At 44.3% G+C, this 24,351-nt stretch overlaps 1 protein-coding gene across 3 annotated transcripts in view; it reads right to left on the bottom strand.

The window, feature by feature from the left end:
* Positions 1-24,351, bottom strand: part of PPM1E (protein phosphatase, Mg2+/Mn2+ dependent 1E) — an 819,329-nt gene that overhangs the window by 466,024 nt on the left and 328,954 nt on the right. For all 3 annotated transcript variants that reach the window (XM_085649376.1, XM_085649377.1, XM_085649378.1), the window contains one exon: positions 8,451-8,569. In XM_085649376.1, coding sequence (XP_085505502.1) covers positions 8,451-8,569 — 119 coding nt within the window. The remainder of the gene's footprint in view (positions 1-8,450; positions 8,570-24,351) is intronic.

Below are 24,351 nucleotides of genomic sequence, written 5' to 3'. Positions count from 1 at the left end.
GAGCATCTTAAAGCCCCAAAGCTGCCCAGCAATCCAGGCTGCATCAAGTACAGTGAACGCCAGGGACTTGCAGCATCAACTGACTACGAAGAGAGCTGAAGTGACGCCTAGTGGCCCTGGGTGGTCACTGCAGCACTTAAGGACACCTCTTGGCAAATAAAAGGACCTACAGCGCTTAGAATGCTACCTACACATGGGTGTACCTGGGGGCAGCACTAAAAAGCAAGAAACTTGAAGGAAGAGAGACAATGCAGTGAGCCTCGAGAAGCTCCAGGTGGCAGTTAAGGAAACTACCAGGAGTCCACTGATGGCAAGAACAGCCAAGCAGCAAAGACACAAGCAGCAAGTCCACAGAGGACGGAGGAGTGAGCTCTGCATGCACGCCCACGTGGCAAAAAGTTGCCACCACAAGAGGAGGAACCAGGTGCGCAATAATGTTAACTTAAATAAAATTATTATTAAATATGTAAAATGTACATAAATATAATTTAATGTTAAAAAATAACTAAAATGTATTTGTTTTTATTATTAGGCACACCTAAAGTGAAGGACGGAGGGCGCAAAGTCAGAAGGGTGCTGAAGACCACACTAGAGAAGCTGAATGCACAGGCTGGAGCCCAAGAGTGATGAGTGCCAGGAAGAGGGCCCATGTTGTTACAGGATGTGACAGATCCTGCAAAGTCTGCCTGAGTGGAGGCTGAAGAGTGTGCCATGTCGGCATAGACTCGAGTCTCAAGGAGTGCATCCTCAAGAGAAGAGACCATCCCGATGTCGAAGAGGAGACCTGCGAGAGGTCAGAGAGGAGACCCGCGAGAGTTCAGAGAAGAGACCTGCGAAAGGTCGGAGAAGATAACTGTGAGAGGTCAGAGAAGATGACCTGTGATAGGTTGGAGAAGAAGATATGTGAAAGGTCAGAGAAGAAGACCTGTGAGAGGTCGGTAGAGGAAGACCTGTGAGAGGTTGGAAGAGGAAGACCTGTGAGAGGTTGGAGAGGAAGATCACTGAGAGGTCGGGAAGAAGATTTAAGAGAAGTAAAAGGAAGAAGACCTAGGAGAGGTTGTGAAATGGAGAAGGTCACAACGAGAGGTCTAGTCAATGGACGAGGAGAAAGCATTGTCCTAGGGGTAGGACATAGCCAGGGAGACCCATGTGAAGAGCACTTCACGTGGAGAGGCCTGGTCAGAAAAAAGAAGAGTAAGACAAGATGAGACCCGACCGCGTTGTGAAGTGAAAGAAGAGGAAAAGGAAGAAGTGTGGCATGAGGCCACAGCGTAATGAGTCCAAAGAAAGTAGAAGAGAGGAGTGTGTAATAGACACCTGACACACCACATACTGTGAGTGTTGTTAAGTTCAAGTGCATCTCCAAGAACAAATCTTGAGCTGTTGACCATCTTGAGTGAAGAACTGCACCTATGTAACATCCAGAGGTCAGTGATGTATCCGTGGCATCCTGAGAGGCTGTCTGCCTAGAAGACTTCGGTTACACCAAGCAAACCTGAAGCCCGCATAAGAGAGGAAGCTGGACCCTTTGTATCATCTACCTTTGGGGTCACACATGAGACTGGATTGTGGTCCTGCTCAGACGTCCTGAGATGATCTGGGTCGAGGGGTCTAGAAGAGGATCCAACAAATCTACACCAGACCATGGCAATCCAGGGGCAAGGGCCTCAGGGATCACCAGTGAGAGCGGAATCCCGACACGACAGATGCGGCTGCTCCCTCACAGGTCCCAGGAAGCATGAAGCTCTCTTGTCGAAAGCTGGTTTCCCCAAAGACTGTCCTGTCAATGCAAATGCACCAGAGTCTGGATGGCAGGAGTAATCCGGTCTGGAAACAACTACTCTCAAGGCGGATCGAGTGTATTGAAGGTGGTGATTCTTCCAGGGCCTATTGTATCGTGTTGGAGCGACACGGCGAAGTCTACACAGTCCTGTGGAAGCCTGGTGAAGAGGATCTCAGCGGACTCCCGTGAGAGGGGAATCCTGGTGAAAAATGAATGTCGAAGTTTACTCCACCACCATGCAGCTGGAAGTACTGAGGCATCTGAGGAAGACTCGGCAACAGTAACCAGGCTGTCATCTCTCTTAGGAGGCTTGATGTTCATGGAGCCAGGATGTCTTTTGAAAATGTATCGTCCACCAACTTCACTATTGCTCCACATGCACCCCCATAGCAAACAGTGCATATACACATTGGGGCAGATTTATGTTCCCTGTCGCATCCCTGCAAATCAGCATGGATGCGCCATGGAAGATGCGTCACGCAAGTTTTCCCTTGCGCCACCGCAGATGCGCCGCATTTACAATGCGGTGCATCGTGGCGCAAGGACAAGCAGATACATGACGCATCTGCCGGCGTAAGGTTGGCGCAGTGCTGAAGTTGCGTCGCAAGCGCGACGCAACTCCAGCACTGTTCCAGCCTACCCTATCCCTAACATGGTGCGTCAAGCCTTACGCCTGCTTCAAGCAGGCGCAGGGTTTTGACGCATCAGCGTTGGGAAAGTGACTCAGTGAAATCTTATAGATTTCACTGAGTCACTTTTCAGGGGCGTTCCTGCGACGGAACGCCCCCCCCTGTGTCGAAACGCCCACGTGAAACCTGACGCAGGTTTCACGTGGCGCAGGGCTTTACACCGTGACGCATCTCCATAGATGCGTCACGATGTAAATGGGACGCAACGTGGTGCAGGGTTTACGCCGCCGCTGCGTCACAAAAGTGACGCAACGGCGGCGTAAAAGGGGCGCAAGTCCCACATAAATCTGCCCCATTGTATATAGACCCCCACGCATTGAGTCCATATGGGGCTGGACCGGGCCTGTTTCCACTTCTCTATTCCTCTCACCACTTATGAAAAACCAGTCAACAAGAGAAACACCCCGAAACAAGCGAGAAAATGGAAAAACATCACTGGGGACTCGCTAGATAACACATTAAACACCACATTACCCCCCCTTCCGAACAATGTGGAGGAAGCAGCTAAGACCTATACTACCTGGCTGGACCGGGCCTGTTTACTCTTAGCCCCCCCGAAAACCATCCACACCACTCGGGCCAAGCCTGCCGCCCCATGGCTCACAGATCAAATAAGGGAACACAAAATAAGGTGCAAAAAACTCGAAAAAATCTGGCGCATGCACTATAGAGAAGCTGACAAAAAAACGCTTAATTCGGAACAAAGGCGTTACAAGGAATCCATCCTTCAAGCGAAAAAAGCCTTTCTTACGAGACAGATAGAAGATGCAACCAATACCCCTAAAGAACTCTTCCTCACGGTCGCTTCTCTAGCAAACCCCAAACCCATTAAAATCCCAGCAAGCCTCTCACTTTGCGAAAGTTTGGCTACCTTCTTTCGTGAAAAGGTGGAAAACATCTTTCTCCCCTTAGATAGTATAGTGACGACTTCTTCACCGAGGGAGGCCCCCGATCCCGCCAGACCTGAACCCACGCTTCTATATTTCCCGCCCATCACGGAAAAAGAAGTGAGAAGTCGCCTACTAAAAATTAAATCAGGCTCCCCTCATGACCCCTGCCCCACAACAATAACTAAACTTGCACCAGACGCAATTGCCAGGGGTCTCACTCCCCTCTTCAATCAGATGCTGGAGAAAGGGGAATATCCCTCTAGCTGGAAGAAAGCCTCCATCTTGCCCCTGCTCAAAAAACCCAATCTTGACATCACGGAGATGAACAATTATCGCCCGATTGCCAGACTCCCACTCCCGGCCAAAATAATAGAAGGTTACTTGAACGCACAACTTAGCGCCTTCCTCAAATCTGCGGATGACCTGGATTCTTCCCAACACGGCTTTCGAGAGGGGCACAGCACGGAATCCGCCCTGATCAAATCTATGGAAGATATCAGGCAGGTGATGGATACAGGGGGCAGAGCAGCTCTGATCCTATTAGACCTCTCTGCGGCCTTCGATACGGTCCACCATAAGCTTCTGGTGGACCGGTTGAGGGCCTGTGGAATTCAGGGAAAGGCTTTAAAAATCTTACAATCCTTCCTGTCTGACAGATCCCAGACAGTGGCGCTGGGCAGCCACGAATCTCACTCCTTTGTGCTTCCTTGCGGAGTTCCCCAGGGGTCTTCGTTAAGCCCAACCCTTTTTAATGCATATGTGTCCACCCTCGCCCCGGTGATTCGATCGTTCAGCTTTCAACTCACGGCTTACGCCGACGACACATAGATTGTGGTGTCCCTCCTTCCCGGTAACACAGAAAACACCGCCGATAGATTTAGAAACTGCATGCTTGAAGTTGGCCGCTGGATGGCACAAAGCTGCCTTAAGCTGAACTCCTCAAAAACCGAGGTTCTGCTCTTTGGTGACAGAGACAACTTTTGGTCCCCGAGATGGTGGCCAGACGAAATGGGACCTCTCCCAGATCCGGTGGACAAAGTGAAAAATCTCGGTATTCTGGTGGATACCTCCCTGACCTTTAAAGCCCAGGTGAGTGCTCTTTCCTCCTCCCTCCATTTCATACTCAAAACCATCAGGAAAATATTACCTTATCTTGAGAAGAAACACAGGAAAACAATAGTTACGGGTCTAGTGCTCTCACGCCTAGACTACTGTAACAGCCTGATGTTAAACACCCAGCAGAGCGTATTAAGTAAACTCCAGCTTCTGCAAAATGCAGCTGCTCGCCTAATCACTGACACACCCAAATTTGCCTCGGTATCTCAGGAGCTGGTCAAGCTTCATTGGCTGCCGGTCCGTAAAAGAATCATTTTCAAGGCAGTTTGCATGGTCTTTAAGGCCCTCCACGATTCGGGACCTAGGCACTTGAAATCTCTTTTCTGCTGGCATAAACCAGCAAGAACTCTGAGGTCAGGACAACTGGCTCTGGTCACGGTCCCCAGAATTAAAAGAGCTCGCTGGGGAGGCAGGAGTTTTTCTCTTGGGGCCGCAGAGGCCTGGAATAAACTTCCACTTGCGCTTAGACAAATCCAGAATCTGATGGCCTTTAGAAGAGGTCTAAAAACATGGCTCTTCACTCAGTAAGCACGCTTCAACCCACCAGTCTATCTTTCCAGCGCCAGGACACCTCCGGGTATCAGAGCGCTCTATAAATGTGCAAAATAAAATAAATAAATAAATCTGCCCCATTGTATATAGACCCCCACGCATTGAGTCCATATGGGACAGGATCCGCAGTGTCCAGGTGAACTGTGACCAATAGAACTCATGAGCGAGAAAGTCAGAGGTCATCTAAACTGCCATTCGTGCCCAGACCAGTTAAAATGGCAGAGGCGTGCCGTCATGCTTGGTGCTCCCAGCTGCACCTGTCCACTCATCCTGTCCGGAGAGCAGCCTAATAGACTCTGTGAAGTTTTGTTTGTTTGTTTTGTTCTCTCCCACAGGTTGGACTTGTTCCATTTACAATAAGGTTGGGGAGGGCTGTGGTGACCGGCTGGTCATTGATCTAGTGTTGCTAACTGTGTCTGTGTACCAGCCACACCCAGAGGGCTGGCCTATACTACCACCCCACACCTATCCGTCACAGGTGTCACAGGACTTGTGACCCTGCTAATAAAAGTGACCGGGTGCATGTACATGCGCCAGTTCTAGTGACCGTATTACGGTGTCTGTGTCATTACTATTACTGTATGAAGGGCCTAGGGCCCCAACCCTTTACAGGTTTCATCCCCCTTAACCAGTGACCCAATTTCTTACACATACCTTTGCCTTTTGTTTACTGTATAGCTTCATGCCTTACACATGATTAGTTTAGAAAGTGGAAAAGTCACTTCTTGCTTTCATCTCTGGAGAAATGTCTGAAAAACCCTGGGGCATATCATCAAGGACCGGCGATAATTATCGCTAAGCGCACTTAGCGCTAGGATAATTATTGCCGGGTAACTTGGAATTTTATCGCTGAGATAGCGTGCTATTAGCAACGCTTATCTCAAAAGCGATAAAATTCCAAGCGCCAACTGCGAAATGTGAGATTATCGCTGGAAATCCAGCGATAATCTCACAAAGTTTGGCGATAGCTTGATGATAGGGCAAGGCATACTTAGCCATGATATCCACCTTACATAGGATATCATGGCTAAGTCAGTCTTGAAGCAGGCGTAAGGAAAGTAGCGATAACAGAGGTTATCGCTACTTTATTTGTCGCTCTGCAGGTTAGCGTGCCCATTGATAATTGAAGAAATGTCGCTTAGCGACATTTCTCCAGTTATGTCAGGGCAGGAACGCCCACTTTGCATCTCATTAGAGATGCAAAGATGGGCGTTCAGTAAACAGGCGATAATGCAAGGATTCACGCGATAGCGTGACCTTGCTGATAAGGCGATAAAATTATTGTCGCTTTTCATCCGAAAACAGATGCAAAAGCGGCGATAATTTTATATCGCCTCCTTGATGATATGCCCCCCTGTGTTTTAGTTGCTCGAGAAAGGTTGCTGGAAGCACAGAGAGTCTGTGCTGGTTTTGAGAGTGCTCAATGGTGGGCTCGGAAAATCATATCAGTAAGAGGGCATTCTCTTCAAGATGTGGATATTTGTAATTTAGCCATTGGTGACTGATTGGGAGTTAATTAATTTGGAAAATTAATATACAAACACATTTTGTTTTTTCTAGTTTACATTAGAGGCTTAGAAATTTGGCACTGTTTTTTTACATTTTCAATGTCTTTCACAGCCATGTATAAACTCTCGGAATTTAACAATCCATCAACATAACTAATCAAACAAATTAATTTAAACTATTTTTAATGATCTCATAGAGTTTCATTCACATACGTTTTCTCTCATTCCCAAATAATGTGAGCCCTTCTGATAGCTTGTGGTAGGATTGCAAGCTTGGCTGAAGAAGTTAAATAAATGGGGGTCAATTATACTCTTTTTACACTCAGACTTCCAATTCCCTCAATGTCTTCCTTTTTACTGAATAAAGTAGAACAGCAGTGTAGGCTACATTTCTCTATTAGACGTGCTTAGCCTTTCCTGCACAGATAATACAGTAGTTAAAGGCGCGACACTGCTATGCTACCATCTTATGGAAACTACAGTGTCTCCTGCAAATCCAACATGGAGTGAAGCTAGACCACACCTTAGTAATAGCACACCTTGATTACTGCAATATCTTGTTGAATGGTCTCCCTAGGAAACTTATTGACTAACTACAGAGAGTGCAAAATCAGCCTGTTAAACCTGGTTTCAGTCTCAGGAAACGAGACCATGAGAAAGTGAAAATGGAGCCTCACTCATAAAGGGAGATGCTAGACAAATACCAGAGAGGCATGGTCAGACTCGAAACACATTTCTCAAGGTCTACATCAGTTGCTGTTTCAGTGCTTCGAGGTGCCCACAGGGTGATAAAGTAACACTTTGCAAACCTATACAAATGAATACATGAATTACATATTTTAAAGCATACAGCAGATACCTCACTTCTGTTGACATATCAACTGATGTACAGGCCAAGTAATGCTCTAGAGCTGAACAAAAAACTTTTTGGAGGTAATCCTGAACTAGTACCTCAACATAGGTTTGCTGGATACAGTACTCACAGGCTTACTTTCTGACACCTAGAAAAGAATGATACATTTAAAAAAAACATTTTTAACAAAACTAAAATAAAATGTAGGAGTAACTAAAATGTGAATCGATACACACCACTCCAAGAATACTTTTTTGAGATTAATCCAAAGTAATGAGTGGACCTGACATTATGACATGGAACCACTGTGTCTTCCGTTAGTCGCTGACCTTCAATTATCACCAGATTTTATGGCAGCCCAACAAACTGGAAAGAGGCGTCTCACATCATTTACTCTCCCTAGCTCCGAGGCCTTCCCTCGCAGTGGCTAGAGCCCAGAATTGCATTGAAGAGGTTCTGTAAGGACAAAGGTCAAATCATTGCTAACTACCAAGGTAACTAAAGATTTCTGTAGACAAGGATGTTTTTAGTGGAAGCCACCATCATATGGTCTCCTGCTGTCCACATATGCAAAATAATCTATATAAATGTTTATTAAGAAGAGCTCCAGGGAAGCTTGTCTAGGAATAATGAAACGAGTAGCAGAACAACCGCTTCTGGTCCATCACTGAAATGTGAAGAAAAGGCTAAAATAGACTAGGTGAATACACGGTGCAATACAGACTTGGATAAAGCTTATAGTTAATATATTCCATCATTTGGAAAGGTAACCTTTGAAACGCCCACCGCAACACCCACTGCCCACGCCTTTCACACTAAGCATAGCGTGAAAGGGGGCCTTATTTACAAGGCAGCGTTAAGCCATGTTAGGTGGCCCCTATCGCCACAGGTACGTCGGAAAAAGTGACGTTCCCGTGGCAATAGGGGATTGTACATATGCCTCCGTGTTTATCACTGAATGGGTGCAAAGAATTACTGAATGACCTGTTTCAGGAAAATTACTGGAACAGATATTAGACATGGAAAATGGATACGCATGGAACCAGTCAGAGTACTTACGCATGACGCCTTCTGTGCCATCCACTCGCTTTGGCAAATAGTGCACCGAGAGATCACTCTGAAGGATTTCGTCTGCTGTCGCCCGTGCCAAGGCTGATGCCAGAAATGAAGGGCAATTACTACAAGATAAAAACAAAAAATACATTTGTTGTTGACGCAAAGACCTGCTTTGGGTGACAGATTAATAGCTGGGGAATTTGGTTGGAAGCTTATTGAACCAAAATTGACTTCACCTGATTATTTCTGGTTGGAACGATGATAATTTTGTAGCTAATAAAATTGATGGACTTTTTGAAGGTGTGTCTAAAAAGCACAGCCATATTAAGAAGTTCTGTGACTGCTGGTCTTCTTGCAGGCAACCACATTTGCACCCTATATGCCACCTCCCCCAAGCTCTACAGTGTAGGAGGGCAGGACTCAGAGTCATATTGATATTTCGATCCCATGATGTCAAAATGCACCCACACCAGCTAATATATGACATGTCGATTGGTGAGGGCGCCCAGGGTCACAATATGAATGGGCAGGAATCTGTGGGGGGGATACAAGAGGTGCACATGGAGGGGGCGGAGCATGAGTGGAAACACGGCGGGGAGGGACATAGGGGCCTATTAACGCCAATGGGGACTTAATCTGAAGATCCACCTCCCATTGGATAAACAGGTAAGTCATGTTGTTAGCAGGCGTTAGAATATAGTGATAAACACGCTTAGCGCTATTTTTTTTATCGCTTCGCCTGCCTTACTAATAGGCGATAGCTGTGTTAGCGACTGCTTTCAGTCGCTAACAGTTTGGGTACGCCCACTTTGCATGTCATTAGCGATAAATATCGCTGACATGCAAAGCGGCACCCAAACCGGCCTCTTTCGTCAGAAAGCTGTCGCTAACTGCTGTTAGTGACAGCTTGCTGATAGGGCGATAGAAATATCGCCGCTTTAGCGGCAAAAAGTGCCGCTAAAGCGGCGATATGGCCCTTGCTAATATGCCCCAAAGTGGTTAGTAGTGCTGGGAGGCAGAGGTGGAGAACAGTTCTATGATGCGCCTAAAGACTGCAAATGTGAAATGTTTCCATGTTTTTAGTCCTGGGGGCGCAGAGAGGTATGGGGCCCAAGGGTAAAGTGGGAAGTAGCAGAAGTAAAGATTGTTCCGCCAGTTTTGCTGTCGATCGTATTTCTGCCACTGTTTATGCGATCACAAAAAATATTAAAAATATACATATATATGACGTGTCATGAATGTTCAAGTCAAACTCCTAGTCCTTTTGATGCACATACTCCACGCGTTAATACCACAGTCAATGGCAATCCCCAGGTTTAGAAAAACGAAGAAAACCTCAAACTAAATATTAAATTCTCTATTTTGAAAATTAAAGCTGTCATTTGTTTCTGGCGTACGAAATTATCAATTACTATTCGTTTTTTAATTCAATGGACATATTTACAAGGGAAGCGGCGGAGTGAGGCGTTAGCCTACCTGGCTTAACGCCTTATTCCGCTACTTCGGAAACGCAGGGCTGCACCATATTTACAAGAATATGGTGCAGGCCTGCATTTCACCTTGCGCTAGCGCTAAGCTTAGCAGCGTAGTGCCAAAGCAGGCACCCAAGGGTGCCTGCGTGCAGGTGAAGTTTGTTTATCTGCAGGAAGGTCCCACTTCCTGCACATGAACAATCTTAAAATGCCTTTTTGTAACTTCTATGTGTGCTGCTTAATGCAGCACACATAGAAGTTGCAAAACAGCATTCTTTTTAAATGATTGTTTATGTGGACGAAGGGGGACCTTCATTTACATAAACAATCATTGGCCTTTTGCTGTTTCCATGTGTGCTGCACAATGCAACAAACATTAAAACAGCAAAAACTAGGAAAAATGAAAACATTTTCTTCATTGCGCCAGTGTAAAACCAGGTTTTGCCTGGTCTTAATTCTGGAGCTGCCTTTTTTTACCACTCCCTTGTAAAAAGGGGGCAGGGTCAGAATCAATGGGTGTTGAGGTGGAACGCCCACAGCAACACCCATTGCACTCCCCTTTCACGCTAAGCATAGGGTGAAAGGGGGCCTTATTTACAATGCAGCATTAAGCCACGTTATGTGGCATAACCCTGACTTGTAAATAAGGTGAAGCCCCTATCGCCACAGGAATGTCGTAAAATGTGAAATTCCCGTGGCAATAGCAGCTTGTAAATATGCCCCTAAGTGCCTAATTGTCTTGCTAAATCTTCAATGTCTATATATGCCAATCATGCACTCTCTTTACTTGAAAACTACAGACTTAGGGGCATATTATCAAGAAACTGCGTTAAAATTATTGCTGCGTTAGCGGCAGAAAACTGCCGCTAAAGCGGCGATAATGGGCTTGATAATATGCCCTTGAGAATTCCCATAGAAGCCCATGTTCTGGTGTCAACAAGGGCTTCTATTGGAATTATCTGCGGCATATTATCAAGCCTATTATCGCCGCTTTAGCTGCAGTTTTCTGTCTCTAAAGCGGTGATCACTTTAACGCCGTGCTTGATAATATGCCCCTATGTTTTTCTTCTCTACCTCTTATTTTGGAATAACCCACTTTCGAACGCTGTTTATAAAGATATTTTTTAAATAAACACTGTGGGGCATATTTATAATTCCCGTGCGCCGCCGGTGCGTCATTTTTTGTGAGACACCGGCGGTGCAGTGTGGTACTCCATATTTACAAGGACAGGTAAGCCCCCCTGCTTGAAGTGTCATTGTAAATACTGCTCCATTTCACGCAGCACTTTGTGTGAAAGGGGCGTTACATGGGTATTGCTGTACATGTTCCCACGCGACACCAATGGACTCTGCTGCATTCCCAGATTTCCAACATTTTGTAAACCTGTGAATGTGCCAGAAAATGGTAAAAAGGTACGCAACATGGCCCGTAATCTTCATGCTCTCCGCCTTATTCAAGGCAAGGGCATAACTTCATTCACATTTTTTTAAATGCCATTGATATGGTGGGTTTGGCATGGACACAGTACATGCCAGAAATAAATCTCCCCATGAGTCTGAGCTGACGGGTGACAACATATAAATAGGACTTCATCAAACAAAGACAATGGCTCCTCAGTGGGTGAAGTTAATCCTGGGATATTTCAGGATCTGCGATGCTATTTATAATCATAAGCCAATCAGAAAACAGCACGCTGTACATTAGAAGGATTTATTTTATTGTAAGAGGGCTCGTGCTCGCTCAGATCTCACGCAATCAAAATATTTAATTACAGCCAGTGGGAAGGTATGAACATTAAATATTAGGTCGTTTTGGAGCAATAAGCTTGTGCTCTATCTTTCAGAAACCTAACTGCAAAGAAAATAGATTGCAAATATACGTTTGAAAGATTTAAACTTCAGCATCGTGGTTAATTAGGGGCATATTTACAAGCAGGCGATTAAAAATTATCGCTACTTTTGCGGCCGTTTTCGGCCGAAAAGGGGCCATAATTTTATCGCCTAATTAGCAAGGCCACGCTAACGCGTGAAACCTTGCTTTAGCGTGGGGATTCTTTACGCCCATCTTTGCATCTCTAATGAGATGCAAACTGGGCGTTTCTGACCTTACATGACAGGAGAAATGTCGCTAAGCGACATTTCTCCTATCATCAAGCCCCACGCTATGAAGCATAGCATCAGGAAGAGTAGTGATAACCCCTGTTATCGCTACTTTCCTTACGCCTGCTTCAGGACTGACTTAGCCATGATATCCTATGGAGGGTGGATATCATGGGTACGTTTGTGAGTCCCTATCAGCAAGCTAACGCCACATTGCGTGAGATTATCGCTGGGTTTCCAGCGATAATCTCACGTTAGGCAGTTAGCGTGAGGATTTTTATAGCTGAGGAGATAAGCGTTGCTAATAGCACGCTATCTCAGCGATAAAAATCCACGTTACCCGGCGATAATTATCCTCACGCTAAGAGCGCTGACCGATAATTATCGCCGGGTGTTGCTGATATGCCCCTTAATTACACTGGAATGGCGAGCTGTGCAAGCCACCACTGTATATGTGTTGTTGTAATCTGCAGGTCACTGGTACAGATCCAGGCATGGCTGACTCAGTGCTTTATCCTACCGAGGTATATAAACGGAGTGGATAAAATAAGTATTTTCAAAGGACCAATAACCAAATCATTTAGCTTTAAGTGTCATAAGCTTTATAAAGAGTTAGGGGCATATCAGCAAGGCGAGGCGATAGAATTATCGCTGCTTTTGCGGCCGTTTTCTGCCGAAAAGCAGCGATAAGTTTATCGCCTAATTATCAAGCTCACGCTAACGCGTGGAAACTTGCGTTAGTGTAGGAATTCCTAACGCCCAGCTTTGCATCTCTAATGAGATGCAAAGTGGGCGTTCCTGACCTGACATGACAGGAGAAATGTCGCTAAGCGACATTTCTCCTATCATTAAGCCATACGCTATGAAGCATAGCGGCAAGAAAAGTAGCGATAACCCCTGTTATCGCTACTTTCCTTACGCCTGCTTCAGGACTGACTTAGCCATGATATCCTATGGAAGGTGGATATCATGGCTAAGTTTGTGGGGCCCTATCAACAAGCTAACGCCACATTGGGTGAGATTATCGCTGGGCTTCCAGCGATAATCTCACGTTAGGCAGTTAGCACAAGGATTTTTCGCGCTTTTGAGATAAGTGTTGCTAATAGCACGCTATCTCAGCGATAAAACTCCACGCTAGCCGGCGATAATTATCCTAGTGCTAACTGCGCTTAGCGATAATTATCGCAGGTTGTTGCTGATATGCCCCTAAATTTTATATTGACCCTGTTACTCCTCATCGGTAACGTTATCTTCCATTGAGGAACTGTATATAATCCTCCCTCTTAGAGAAAGGCAGACACTGTTTCTCAAAGCTGTCACTGAAGAGTGTTGTAATCTTCCTCAACCTAGGGCCATATTATCAAGGAACACACCAGAACCTGGGCTGCTATGGGAGTTCTCAAGGGCATATTATCAAGCCCATTATCGCCGCTTTAGCGGCAGTTTCCTGCCGCTAAAGCGACGATAATGTTATCGCCGTTCCTTGATAATATGGCCCCTATTTATTTTTCCATTTCAATGTCCTCCTCTTTTGTAGTCTTCCATTCCCCCCCTCCATGTCACTTTGGATGTTCCTTAGAACGTTCTATGAACATTCTATTGTAAGCTCCTCAGTCAAACTGCTGCTGTGTTGGCTGATGGATGTCGACAAATAAACTAATTGAACTTACCTTTGTTTTCTTCATCATTTCAAAGAGGTTTGTGAGGCCAGTCCCACGTGTGTTGGTGTTTATATGTGGCCCATCCCTTCCACTGTAGGAGATCCTCTTTGAAACGGGGATTATTGTTTGAAGTAGTGTAGGGAATAGCGGAACCTACGGACTAAGAGTCAAATGTCCGACACCCTAAGCCTCTATTGCAAAAATCCTGGGTATATTTGGTCCAAATGCATGAAAGGATTGAGAAACATCCTCATTGCCTTGGGCAGATTGCCTTGTGCGAGACAAAGCCAGATGGCATCCACCCGTAGGAGGTGCACAGTTTTAGATCAGAGAGAGAGAGAGAGAGAGAGGTCTGGTAAGAGCATGCTATGGTCACGAGGATGACTGAATACCTGGGCTTTCCTTGGGCTTTTGAAGGACTCCTGGAACCACAGAAGGCAGAAGAAGGCACACTAGCACATCTCCAACCAGTCCAGCATGCGGCCGTCCCTTAGGAACCTATTATCTGTGCCCATTTTATTTATCGCCGTCTATCTCTGGAATTTATCGCCCTGGTAGCGCGTTATTAACAACGCGTTTCTCGAGGGCGATAAAAATTCCAGCGATAGCGGGGAAATCACTGTTTTGCAGGCAACATCGCTGGTTTTCCAGTGATGTTCCCTGCAAAACGGCGATAACCTTGCTGATACGACCCTGTTGTCGTATCAGCATAATCCACCCCCAATGTTAGGGATAGGTAAGTCTGCATTTTAGCAGACGTTAGTTTTTGCCGAAAACAGCGGTTTTCTCCGAAACCTAACATGGGGCAGCCTTGTAAATACCGCGATGTGCACATCAGCGATATTTGCAAGGTTGTACTGCCCAGTGATGCCCACTTTGCATCTCATTAGCGATGCAAAGGGAGGCGTCGGGTAAAAGGATGCTAATGGCCTTGTTAATATGCCCCTAAGTTCTGAACCTCTTCCTGTGGAGTAGTCTGATCCTGTTTGCTGAACCATAATATTTCTCAACCATAAGATTCCTCCATCACAGAAAGCATAACACATGAAAAACACGAGGGCCTGGATATACTATACATTTTCATAGGCCTTCGCGAGGCACATAGCCATACTTCATGATGGAAACAGCAGCGCTGAATAACTTTTGTGTGTAAACACTACTTCACTCAAACATTTGACCTGAATGTTGTACTGAAACCGCTCTAAGCTGCAAACACCTGTAGGTTTTCAAGGAAAACCAGGGGGCATATCATCAAGAAACGGCGTTAAAATTATCGCCGCTTTAGCGGCAGAAAACTGCAGGTAAAGCGGCGATAATGGGCTTGATAACATGCCCTTGAGAATTCCCATAGAAGCCCATGTTCTGGTGTCAACATGGGCTTCTATTGAAATTCTCAAGGGCATATTATCAAGCCCATTATCGCCGCTTTAGCGGCAGTTCTTTGCCGCTAAAGCGGCGATAATTTTAACGCCGTTTCTTGATAATATGCCCCGAGGTCGTCTGAAACAGCCTGAACTGGCTGTATAAAATCTTAATGACAAATTAAATCAAACACAAACAGGAGGCAAGTAGAACATCGTCCTATATTCCTAAGCCTAAAATGTAATTACAGTGAAAATACACATTTTATACAATTTCCCCATACACAATTGTGGTCGCAGTGAAATTTGTGCTGGATGGTTTACCTTGAATACAAGTTTCACTCAAAGCACCACGGGGTTGCTTTTGAGAGGTTGTGCAATGCTTAGGGATGTGTTGAAAATATTTTTTAGAGTGATCACAGCTGATGTCATCATCGGAGGTCAGTGCTGCTGACTTTCACGCAGCTCAGACCTGGCGGATTTCAGCTAATCTGGGTCTAAGAATCACAAGAAATCTTAAAATCAGACACACAAAAGGTTTCAATGCCATAAGTGTGTCTGTTACGCAGTTAGAACACAATATATAACCCTCTAACTTCTTCTATGTCTGCAACAACTTAGGGCCTCATTTATGAGAAGTGACCCATCGCTGCGTGAAAGCAGTGATGCGTCACTTCTCAGTGCGCCCTCCTTCCGACATGCTGGATGTGTCATATTTACAGTATGACGCATCATGTCGCAAAGAGTTACAAATACTCAGTATTTCTGACGTATCTGTAGGCGCAAAAATGACACATTTCTGGAGTGTGTCACAAAAGTGACGCAACTTCAGCAGTGGGTCATTTAACATGGGCAAGTCCCATTTCCATGTGCCTGCGTCAGTCTTACGCCTGTTGTGAGGCAGGCGTAAGATATTGAAGCATTTGCACCCTAGAAGTGGCGCAGTAAAATCGCATAGATTTCACTGCGTCACTACTACGAGGCTTACTTATGTGGGAACGCCCACCCTGCATACATTATACCTGACGCAGGTATTATGTAGCGCAGATGTTTACAAAGTGACCCATCTGCTTAGATGCGTCACTTTGTAAATAGGGCGCAACAGGAGGCATATTTTACGCTGCCGATGCGTCACAAAAAGTGACGCAACGGAAGCGCAAAACTGTTGCAAGGCCTCATAAATAAGGCCCTTAGGGCCATATTATCAAGGAACGGCGATAACATTATCGCCGCTTTAGCAGCAGGAAACTGCCGCTAAGGCGGCGATAATGGGCTTGATAATATGCCCTTATGAATTCCCATAGAAGCCCAGGTTCACAGCAGAACCTGGGCTTCTATGGGAATTCACAAAGAGATGCAAAGCTGGGCGTTAGAAATCCCCACGCTAAAGCAAGGTTTCACGCGTTAGCGTGACCTTGCTAATATAGCGATAAAATTATTGCCGCTTTTCGGCCGATAACGGCCGCTAAAGCGGCGATAATTTATTATCGCCTCGTTGTAAATATGCCTCATAATCTCTTTAAGACTATACATGGCTAGAAACTGCCCAACAGTGGTCTTCAGTATACTAAAAGGTATGACCTGCAAGGAACTTGCCAACTACTTCTCTCATTAAATTCCTGCCCCCAGAAACAAGACCAAGGGCCAGATTTGCTAAAGCTTTTAACAGGATCAGGCACGACAGAAGCTGGAAAATGCTCTTTACTATTCAGCACAAGTCTCACAAACGACAAATGGTTTGGAGTTGAGAATAGTATTAGCTTGGCTTCTTAAATTATTCAAAAAGCATATTTTGATGATGTGACATCACACACAGTCATCCCCAAATGTGGAGGATTCAGCCTACATACCAGATTTCCAAGTCGTCTCAGCAATATGTGTGCTAATGTTTCCGCTTCAAGCGATTAACCATCCTGCTACTAAATTCTTCTGCAGTGCAAGAACAGGGTTTAGATCCTCTTCAATATATAGCACAGCATGCATCACATCACCTGGCACTGCCACACATCAGTGGATTCCGTTCATGTGCTTAACTACAGATGTACAGCATACATCTACAGCTTACGTGAGTAACGATGCCCATGAGGTATCGATATTATTTAGAATTCCCAGATCCTAAAGGTAAATTTAGGAAATATTGGCGCATTGCAGCACAGCAAGTTACCTTGCTACGCTGCACTGCGTCACTAGGAAAGGCCAGGAATGCGCCATAATTAAGGCCTGCGATGCATTCCTGACTGTTCGCACTGTGCTAACACACCATGGGCTATCTGGCGCAAACACATTTACCCTTGCACCATGGTACAAGTGTGCCTGAATTACATGCAGAATCGTTTCTGTGTTGGAAGGGGCACATTCCTGTACAAAAACAATCCTGACAGGCTTTTTCCTCCTCATATGTATGCTGCAGAATGGATAGAAAGAGGAAGTAATGAGGAGAAATAAAGATATTTCTCCGTATTACGCCTCTCTTGGAGAGACATATCTTTTTGCCACACTCCCAGGTTTGAAAGGTGATGTAAATCTAGGAATACGTCAAAAATCATGGGAACACCAATGCAACGTCCATGGAATGCCTCCCTAGCACAGAGTAACACAACACAGAGATTTGCGCTGCATTGCGTTACTGCAGAGTTTTGTAGCCACTCAAACCCACAAGGGGCGTTGCTTGGCTTCAGAAATCGGACTTAGAGGGTTGCGTCACGCATGTAACACGTTGCGTGGTGCAAACGCACACAACCCTCTCATAAATATATCCCTACCCTTTATTGTTTAACAATGGAAATCTTTTTCCTACAAAAGCGCAGCAGAAGCACACTACATAGTATTAATAATGTAGGCATATAAGGGGTTCTAACACTATTGAGTTTTTTGGGGGGACCTGCAATACCAAATTATTCAGGACATGGACTGCCAATATATTGTCAACGTGATTAGATGTGGGGTGAAGAACAGTAAATTTACACATCCCTTTGTCTACTTACCTGGAAGATATGTTGGTAGTCAATATTCTGAACATGACATTATTGAAGGACAGTAAAAATAAACTTGATAATTTGACGGACATCTGATACCTGATCTTTGCGTGATGTTGCGAATCATGTACCTTAACTCATGCCAATCTGTATTATTTTAGAATTGTGTGTTCATCCTGTGAAGAACAAGATTGTGTTTTTTGATACAGGCCAACAAAATTTCCATTGCCCCTGGTATAGTCATATTCTCATTAATCATGATCAAAAGTATAATAGCATGATGGGTGTACAGTTTATGCCAGGCTGATCAGTCACACCTCCTAAATAGAAAGACCTTTGTTCACATTTGGTACCTTGCTCTCACTAACAATTAAAGAAATAACCTATATATCCAAACAAAATTGAAGAAAATGAAAGATTTAAAAGTAAAATGCAACAAAACTGTAGGAAAGCAGAATAAAGGTTGTGTAAGAAAAATTAACATTCCATTGGACATAAAAGTGTAAATAAAAATCCTGAAGACAATAACAAGTTCCCTCATAGGACTCCCCATCATTGAAGGAGGTTTGGTGAATGTTGACTGTTGGGGGATTGACTGATCAAAGATTGTACCTTCTGACTTAGGATCTTTTCCTGGAGGAAAAATGTGTCCAGCGCGTTGTACCAGAAAGTGATATGGTAAGGCAGCATCAAAGCTGGATCGTCCCAGCCCAAATGCTCAGCCAAGAGATTTTGGGAACTGAAAATTCTCTAAGCAAAACATGGCACTTCACCTATCATCTATTCTGTTTTTTCTTCTGTAGGGTTCCCTCGGTCAATAGATGTTCTTAAATGTAGATGATTTTCTAACAAGAATGTATTATTACTTAGGTGAAAACGTTGGGAAGGCCGTTTTGCCAAATAGGGCAACAATTCTTTTATATGTAAATTGAAATGTGATGAAACAGAGTGGCCAGAAGTAAAGTTTCCCGGCCAGTATCCAGGCATCTAAAACTTTCTTATCTGAGGTTTTGTCTCAAAAATTGAGAAAAAAATGCTGATCCTAAATTACAGGGGGGCATATTAACAAGGAACAGGGAAAATTAACGCTAAGGGCGCTTAGCGTTAATTTTTTAAACGCCCGCTATCGCTGGATAATATCGCCTGGTTATCGCGTTATTAACAACGCTAACCGCCTAGGCGATAAAAAATCCAGCGATAGCGGCATTTTGGGAGTTTATCGCTGGCAATGCAGCGATAAAACTACAAGGATAGGGATATCCTTGTTGATAGCCCATGGTGGACTTAGCCATGTAATCCACCTCCCATTGGACTACATGGCTAAGTCTGAAAATTACCAGATGTAAAAAATCAGCATTAACCGTGGTTAGCGCTGCTTTATTTTGTCTCTAACAGGGTTAGCGTGAAGCTTGATAATAGGAGAAATGTTGCTTAGCTACATTTCTCCTATTATTTTGCTCTGGAACGCCCACTTTGCATCTCATTAGAGATGCAAAGGGAAGCGTAGTGAAAAAGGGTGCTAACATGCGATTTTGCATGTTAGCACCCTGTTGTTGATAGGGCGATATTTTTATCTCCGCTTCTTTGGCTTTTAAAGCCAAAAAAGCGGCGATAAAGCCCTTGTCAATATGCTCCACGGTTCGTATTCACATGCTGAGTATCGATTCTGGGGACAAATTTGCTGGCATTTAACTTGCTCGAAGCATGACATCTATGTCTTAGGAGGGAGTCTGAAGGAGGCAGGCTGATACAATTTTACTAGTCTTTCTTTTTAGCCAGTAATATAAGAACTGGTGTTCCCGCACCCAGAGAACCTAGGTGTGGGAACACTGGACAGTTGTGATCAGCCAGAGTTGTAATTAACCTGGGGACATCAATCTATCCAACGGATAATGGCATTTGTGTTTTTGCCTGACAAGCCAGTCAAAAGTACCCAAAATATCCCAGAACTCCACCAGTTAACTGGAAATATTTGTGGGAAGTTTCAATAGGCAGGGTACACACATTACAACCTCCTTTAAGCAGACCAAGATTACATTGTTACTGGCAGTCTATTTAGAAGACTTCCTTCAGTGGATCTGCAACAAGTCCTCGCAGGGACATATATCTTAACTGGAGGGTTGAAACACTAACTCCTCTGGGAGCCTTCTGTCGTCTCTGTTTTCCAAAGTTGAATTGAGAGTTACCAGGTAAACTATGGTGGTTTTAAAAAGGGCACACCCGAAAGCATTAGTGGGTAGTCCTAAATAAGTCACTTGGGGGCATATTATCAAGACACGGCGTTAAAATTATCGCCGCTTTAGCGGCAGCAAACTGCCGCTAAAGCGGCGATAATGGGCTTGATAATATGCCCTCGATAATTCCCATAGAAGCCCATGTTCTGGTGTCAACATGAGCTTCTATTGGAATTCTCTGCGGCATATAATCAAGCCCATTATCGCTGCTTTAGCGGCAGTTTTCTGCCGCTAAAGCGGCAATAATTTTAACGCCGTGCTTGATAATATGCCCCTAAGTTTAGTCAATAAGTCATAAGTCTTGTGTCCCAGCAAAAATATGATCTCAGAGATAATGGTTTTGACACAATATCCATAACCCTTTACAATTATTATTTATATGAGCCACTAGTTTATAGATATAATTTACCAATCATTAATATTGGGTGTGTATTTTAAGTTTGAGGCTGTAAGAGTGAATATCTGGTGACTAGCACTGGGTGAAACAAGTTTTCAAATTCTGCAGGTTGTCGATCTATACTCCTGGATGAATCTACTATTTTTATGATCTGACATTAAAGGACACAGAAATGAAATACTGGCGGGCACATTTACGATTATTTCACACAAAACGGTGCAGCAAGGGAAGTTGCTGTGTAGCATAAAAGGAAGAGAGCAGAAATTCTCCATATTTACAAAGATATGAAGCATTTCTGACCCTTTCTTGCGCTGGCACACTGTCTGCTAACTTGCGCCTATTCTGGCACCCTTTGCTCTATTTTGCCTGTGTTAGGGGCAGGTTTGGTTTTGGGCAGGGACGGACACCTTCCTGCACAAACACAATTCTAGGAGGCATTTTCCTCTTTCTATGCGTGATGTGGAATGTCTCATGCACAGAAATAGGAAGTAAAAGGGAGAAATAAAGATATTTCTCCTCGTTATGCCTCACCGGGGAAGGGATATCATTTTGATGCAATCCCAGGTTTACTTGCTTCAGTAAATCTGGGAATGCACCAAAATCCGTGGTTGGATCCATGGGAACGCCCATGCTCCCCCCATTTAATGTCTATTTGGCCCAAAGTAACGTTATGTGCATTACTTTGTATTTAATAAACCACACAAAGCCACACAAGATTGCCATAAACAATGACAAACATTTTGATTGGCTTAAAGGCAGTCAGTGACCATGGAGAAAGGCATCTAATTTAATTAACAAAAATCATGTTTTCTTTCACCTAAAATTCCCTTGTCTCCAATGGATATTACTATGAAGTAAATAATCCTTAGATGTTTCCTCTGTGAATCTCCCAGCGTGGGACTTTAAATGGTTAGCTCTAGATTGATTAGGCGCGGCCTCAGGGAGCCACAGATACCCACCAAAGGAGTATAAACCCACTTCCGCTACATTTCTAAGCTGCACCGTTTAAGTAAGACAGAGTTTCTCTGCCAGACCTACAAAGACGGCAGAGACATTATTAGATAAATTACAGGTTTTAAAACGTAGCCTTGCTCGTCTTCCAGCAGCGTGGGTGTCTGAAAAATACCCACAGCTGCATGTCGACAGACTTGGGATTGCAGTGCTTAAGTAATAAGACATCTCCAAGGTTGCTGTTTCTATCAATTAGCTGCCAAAACATATTCAAGCAGCCTAAACCCATCCCACATATCATCACACTATCTAGTCATTATTCAACCCACCTGTGCCTTAGAAACCTACGTTTGAGGGAAGCATGAAGCGTCAAAACTGACTTCTCCATCTTTATAAAGCGCAGTGCATTCAGGGTGGAAGTGACAAACATCTGTCAGAAGGCAGAACTAAGCTGAAAAGAAGAAGAAAAAGAGAGGTAAAAAGGAACTGGAAAGAAATGAGAGCAGGAAGAAAGGAACGAAAAAGCATGCGAACAAAAGAAAAGAAATAGGAATGGATGGAAGGAAAAGAGATCTACTGTCTCAGATCAGAAGGCATCCGTAATCAGAAGCAAATATGTGTATATCTTATAGCGCTTATATCCAATGTGCCGTATGTAAAAGAAACAATCGTAAGAAATGGTACAAAAGGTTAAGGAAAATGATAAATAACCTTTAGTCAATTTTACCAAGGTTGGTTACTACCTGATGAAAAGGAGATTTAGGTGCTTTCTTAAAGCTTAATAGGGTTGAATCACTCCTGAGGTGAATTAGGAGCTTTTTCCACAGCTTAGATACCTGCTCCATGGCTTCCAAGACTCCACACTGGCATCCCTTAGGGGGAATCCTGTATGTCACAGCATGCCTCATCCAGGACCTGAAGACAAATGATCACACCAGCCCCATCCTGATGGAACTACATTGGCTCCCCTTGCTGGCCCGCACCATCTTCAAAACCAGCTGCATTTCTTATTTCACAAAGCCTTCACATTCAGCGACTCTGCTTATCTTACAGACAAGCTCATCATCTCTGGTGCATCGCAGCACACCCGCTGCCAGGATACTATTACACTGCAGACTAAGAAGTGTAAAAAAGAAAAAACAAGACAGCAGGCCTATTCCATCAATGCAGCGAGGACCAGAAACAAAAACCTGTATCCACCAGGTGTCCCATTGTTGCTCCAGGAGTTGAAGACTCGCCTCTGTAAACAACACTACATCTCAATGCTCTAACCATCCACAACCCAGCTTTACTCACTGACTTGAAACTTGTCTTTGATCATGCACATCGCTCTGCTGCTCTTGGCAAGGTTCATGCTATAAAAATACCATATACCTACATACCTAGAGGACCAACACGTGAAAATTAGACAAAGCACATGGAGATCTAGAAATACATAAGAGTAACGATGCAAAGAGATCAAGGGGCCATATGCAAAGACATTAACACAATATGGTGCCACAGAAAGTGAAACCAAAATTGAAGAAGCCAAGATTGCCAGTGGAGTTTAACAAGATAAGGATAGATAATCTGCATATATTAGATATGAGAGTGAGAATAAAAGACAACCAGAATATTTTGGATAGTCCGGAGAGGAGCAAAAATGTTTAGGACATCAGACAGAGCAGCAGTAGTTTACAAGTGAATGCATAAGAGTTTGAAGCACCTTCATGAAAGAAAAACTACTGCACAGGATTTTAAATTAGAAGCTCAAGAACCTCGGGGAGTAAAAGACGAGGGCAACGCTGGTGCTCTGGGGCTGGTAGAACCTCCTGGGTGTTCCCAGACAGGGTCCTACAGAGACTAGAGAGTGGACAGAAAATAAAGAGACTGTGATATATACTTGAGGGCCCTAATATTTCGTCTGCTCTTAGGTCAATTAGCATAAAGAGAGGCCACTGCAGAGCAGCTGGAAGCACTGTGCACAGTGGTAAGGATACACATACTACAACGACTGATCCCAGATAAGATACAGTCTTTGTGTACGCGATATTGAGACCAGTGGTGGTTCCCCATTCCCTAGCAAGCAGATGTTTATGCATTGCAACGCAGAAACAGACACGCTTAATATTGCGCATTAATGTCTCTTAGTACCCAACATCCCGTAGACATGTTTAGCGACCCAATGAAAGTGAGCGCCCTAGCCTCTGAGGTCATCAAAGTACTGTCATGTGTGTGCTTCGGATCTACTTTGGTATTATAAGAAACAAATGCAATGAGAGTTTTCCTATGGTGTGTGCTAAATGCTGAGGAGCTGCCTTGGGAAAATGTCATAGTCCAAGAATCTGAGCTACAGCAGTCAGAGACTGATATCACCAATTCACTGCACTTGAACTTCATTAAGTTATCATTAAGTAAAAGAGGTGGCTGAGTAAAAAAATAAGCTTTGACTATGATAGTAGGTCGAGGTTTGCATTGGCTTTAATTAATGCTATAATGCCCGCCAGCGCACTACAACTCAAGCAAAAGCGTGCGCAGCCACACATTAACCATGCAAGGCAAGTCATTATGAAATGGCTTTTCTAGTACGGAAAAGCCATTCCAAAATGGTCGCTGATACGTATACATAAGTGGTGACATATGCAGGTGCATGAAGACATTCCAAGTTGACCAGCAATTCACAAGCGCCTAATATTAGATTTTAAATTTGATTGATGTCCACTTTAGAATTAAATTAAATAACCCAAAATACATTGCAGCTGCCGGGCGCTTGT

Source organism: Triturus cristatus, chromosome 3_2 (assembly GCF_964204655.1).
Source record: "Triturus cristatus chromosome 3_2, aTriCri1.1, whole genome shotgun sequence".
NCBI classification, from domain to species: domain Eukaryota; kingdom Metazoa; phylum Chordata; class Amphibia; order Caudata; family Salamandridae; genus Triturus; species Triturus cristatus.
The sequence above is the reverse complement of the archived record's forward strand: the minus strand, read 5'-3'. Positions and strand labels throughout refer to the sequence as shown.